Raw genomic sequence first — 4,080 nt, 5'->3', positions numbered from 1 at the left:
GAGCGGTCCTCCCCCGGGCCCGGGCCTTCAGGAGCGACCCCAGGCTCGCTGCTTTGCAGGTGCTCAACAGCGTTCTCTTTGAGCTAAAAGCGGACGAGGGAGAGCATCCCACGGAGTCCGCACCACAGCCGGCTGGGCCCGAGGTCTTGGAGGTGACCCTGAACAGCCCATTCCTGTTGGCCGTCTTGGAGCGAGACTCGGCCGCCCTGCACTTCCTGGGCCGCGTGTCCAACCCGCTGAGCGCCGCATGAGGCCTGCCGCCCGTGTGTCACTGCCGGTGTCACCACCCGTCCCCGTTCTCTTCCACGGAGTCCACCTGGGGCCGAGAGCGGCTGCTCCTCCTGGGAAATGCGCGCTGTGCACAATGAGCATCCTTCTCGGTCGGCTGGGGGGATGCAGGGCCATGAGCCCGTGTTCGGTACAGGCCACTGCTCCTGAAAGAGCTTGAACACACCAGCTTGTTTCTGAAACCTAAAATGGTTTCCTTTTCCATCGAGGACAGAAATAGGGCTTTAAAATTAAAACATCCCTTTCTCATTGCCCCAGGCTCACCTTTGGCTTATTGAGTGTGACGATGACCTGCAAGTGGTCCACGATGCGTTCCTTTCTCTGGGTTTCTCAGCTTTTCTTTCCCGATACTTGTGGTTTTTGAAAAACACATTACGAAAAACAACACAAGCGTCTGAATGTACGTTAGACTGTAATCCCATGGCTGGCTATCCCTGCATTGTTAATAAACGTCTTGCAACAGTAAGCAAAAATGAAAACCTCTTTCACTCAGCAGCAGCAGCAGGACCAGTGTGCACAAGGCAGCTGACAGGCTGTACCGACAAAAGGGCCTTTTCGGCCTTGGAGCCGTGTCTGGACGGGGCTTTCATGGAAGGCACAGGCTGTCCTCGCCTCATCTGGACAAGTTCCAGGTGTGCAGACCAGCTGCGCGGAGCCCGCTGGGAAGCACCGGGCAGCAGACAGCCGGGCCTGTCCTCCCGGACACCTCCCGGGATTGCACAGTGCCTGGGGTCGGAAGGTGGAGAGAGAAACCTTCACCCGTGAACGTGGGCACATCCCTCTCCGTCTGCTGAGTGCCTGCCTGTCTCCCCACTTTCTAAGTCTCAGGCAGAGCCCGAGAGGGAGGTGGGCCCTCGCAGGCTGGCCCATGCTGCTCACCCCGTGAAATGCACGCAGAGCACCTTCGGTCCCTGCCTTCCATGAACACTGAAAGGACTAAGCTGTCTTGAAGCGTGGCCACTACCCATAAGGGCCAAGGAGCAGGGGAGGGAGCTGGAGGCTCGAGGGCTGGGAGTGGACGGTGTCTTTGCTCTGCTTGTAGGAGCTGCTCCGCCACCCCAGACTGGGCCCCTGCAGCTGCTCCAAGGGCCTGGCTCTTCCAGATGGAACTGTGGCAACAGTGTGGGCGTCTGCTCCTTGGACCACCGAGGCCGGCAGGGGACAGCAGCTCAGCTTCTCTCCCCAAACGCCCAAGCCCCGCTCTGTAGTCTAAACACGTCTCCCTAGTTTTGATGTCAGGGGAGACCGCTGTCCTTCCCAGCCGTCTAGTCTGCTGCGCCGGGCACATGAGAGGCGTCCCAGAGATGGGCAGCTGGGCAAGAAGCCCAGCTCCAACACTTACGAACTGCTGTGTGCCCCAGATCCAGTTACTTTGCCTCTCTGGGCCTCCCTGCCTTTATTTGTAAACTGGGAAACACCTGAATGAATAACTGAATAACCACCACCAATACATCAATGGCCCTCAGTCCACACAAAGGTCACGACCTCCTTGTCTGGAAGCCCTGCTCCACAAAAGTACCGCAGGAAGGGGGGTGCCTATCTGTGGGCAGCTGTGGCAGGCTAAATAATGGCACCCAAAGACACCCAGGTCCCAATCCCTAGAACCTCTGAATGTGACCTTAGATGACAAAGGGGGCTTTGCAGATGTGATTAAAGGTCTTCAGGCGAGAAGGTGATCCTGGATTACCTGGGTGCAGTCACAGGCCTCCTTGTAAGAGGGAAGAACAGAGAGACTGGAGGAGAAGGGAGACGTGACATGGGGCCACAGGGCAAGGGGTGAGGACAGCCCCGAGAAGCTGCACAGGAAGGGCAGGGTCCTCCGCTAGCATCTGGGGGAGCACTGCCCTGGGAGCCTAGGAGAAAGGCAGGCCCGCAGGCCCCGCCCAGACCTCCTGAGTTGGAATCTGTATCTTTGCAGGAGGCCCAGGGATCACCTAGAATTTAGGAAGCACTGCTTTAAGCGATGCTCAAAACCTCCCCTCCAAGCACATGCTTCTAGACGGGAACGTGGCCACCACCCGTCAGGACCCACCACTTGGAGTTAGGGTCTCGAGGGGACAGAAGCATCTGCAAATCAGAACCACAACCATCATGGTGTCTTCTGTAATTCCTAAAACAACTTCAGGCGAAAAACGGTTTTTATTTTCAAAATAGGTGCTGACTACTGGATTCAGAGCTGCCTTTCAAAACAATCCTCCCAGCACATACCTTCCTGCATCCGACAAATATTTGTGAGGGCCACTGGGTGCCCAGCTTTGGGCTGAAGTCGCCTGGATAGACCTGGGGCAGCCCCACCACGGCGGCCAGAGGAAGAGGATGTTTGTGCTCTGGCCTTATTTCCAAAAGCAACCGGCAGGACAGTAATGGACTTGCTGCTCTCTGCTCCGGAGCTCTTTCACAAATGCAAAGTTGGCTCAGGATGCTACAAGGATACTCAGTACCGACACCTTGTGGATCACTTGACACAAAAATATTAACGGATTAACAGTAGGGGTTTGTTTCTCTTACACATTTCTGCAGCCAACCGTGAGTCTTCCTGGGGTTGCGAAGTGTTTATCCAGTGACAAGGTCATCATCTGACAACTACAGGTCCCTTCAATCTGACATTCCAGCTGGGCACGAGCCCCGGCCCAAGGACGGCCAGGGGATGCGCCTCACGGCCCCCGAGGGATGTCATCAGATCCCAAACCTGTTACCGACTCAACTCCTTAATTTGTTTCCTCACCTGCAAACTGGGAACAACAGTGCTGCAGCTGGAGGGACTAATAAACTATCCCCGTCCGCCACGTCCTGAAACAACCGACAAAGGCAAAGCAGCCGGGGAGATGGGGACAGCGCCGGAGTCTATCGCTGACTGAGACCGGGTCACATGGCTGCCGAGGCAGGCTGTGTCAGGCATGCACGAGGCTGCCGAGGCCCCGAGGGAGCCCGCACGATGCGGAGGTAGTGATGCAGCGCACCCCGTTATGCTGAGCTGCAGGCTCGCCTCCTGGCACGAGGCCGCGCCCCAACTCCCAGGTGTGCGTGCAGCTCCGGGGCAGAGCCGCGGGGCTGGCTCTCCCCGCCCCGGCCCCTGCTGCCCACGGGCCCAGCACCGCACAACGGGGCGCCGGCACCCCCGGCCGAGCGGGCTCAGCCCCTTCGCACCAGTCCCTCCCGCGGTCTCACTTGCCCTCCTGTGCCTCTGGCCAGCTTCCTAATGTTGCGCAGAGTTAGGACGCCCATCCGTCCAAGGGCGGGGCCCTCCCTGTGGGGAGCGGAGGAGGCCAGAGCGCTGCCCAGCTGCATCCGCTGCCCTCGTGGGGGCTCCCCTCCCCTCACCGCCCCCTGCTCTGGCTCCGCCGCCCAATCCCCGCTGATGCCTCCCAGGTCTGCTCCCTTAACTCCCGGTCACCCTTCTCCCCCACAGAGCTAACCTTCGACCAGACTGAGCCACGAGGAAACGCAAAGGCAGAGCAGAAGGCGTACCTGCTCTCGCATCGTCATCGGGCTGAAGGGGCCCATGCCACGGCCCAGCACGAGCGCTCGCACGTGCGCCGACGAACCAGCCACGCGCTTTCAGCGCCTCTTTCCAGCACTCCCAACTCTTCTCCCACCCCGACACGCAGGTGTCAGCTGCTGGGAAGGTGCGTCGGGTCACCCTCCCCTGGACCAGAACTGCCACGTGCCTGAAGGGAGGCTCTGGGTGGACAGGACCCTGCAGGTGCCAAGAAGAGGGCACATGTCATCAGAGGCATGACTGTGGAGGAGCATCTGACTTGTGCGGAATTCACACATTAGAGGTACACAGGC

At 59.0% G+C, this 4,080-nt stretch overlaps 1 protein-coding gene across 1 annotated transcript in view; it reads left to right on the top strand.

Annotated features, from left to right (window-relative positions):
- AGT (angiotensinogen) overlaps window positions 1-251 on the top strand; it is an 8,277-nt gene extending 8,026 nt beyond the window's left edge. The window contains exon 4 of the mRNA XM_007450601.1: window positions 60-251. Within this exon, the coding sequence (XP_007450663.1) occupies window positions 60-251 (192 nt within the window). The remainder of the gene's footprint in view (window positions 1-59) is intronic.
- The last annotated feature ends 3,829 nt before the right edge of the window (window positions 252-4,080 follow it).

The sequence above is a fragment of the Lipotes vexillifer genome, unplaced genomic scaffold (genome assembly GCF_000442215.2).
Source record: "Lipotes vexillifer unplaced genomic scaffold, Lipotes_vexillifer_v1.1 scaffold805, whole genome shotgun sequence".
Classification (NCBI taxonomy): Eukaryota; Metazoa; Chordata; class Mammalia; order Artiodactyla; family Lipotidae; genus Lipotes; species Lipotes vexillifer.
The sequence above is the reverse complement of the archived record's forward strand: the minus strand, read 5'-3'. Positions and strand labels throughout refer to the sequence as shown.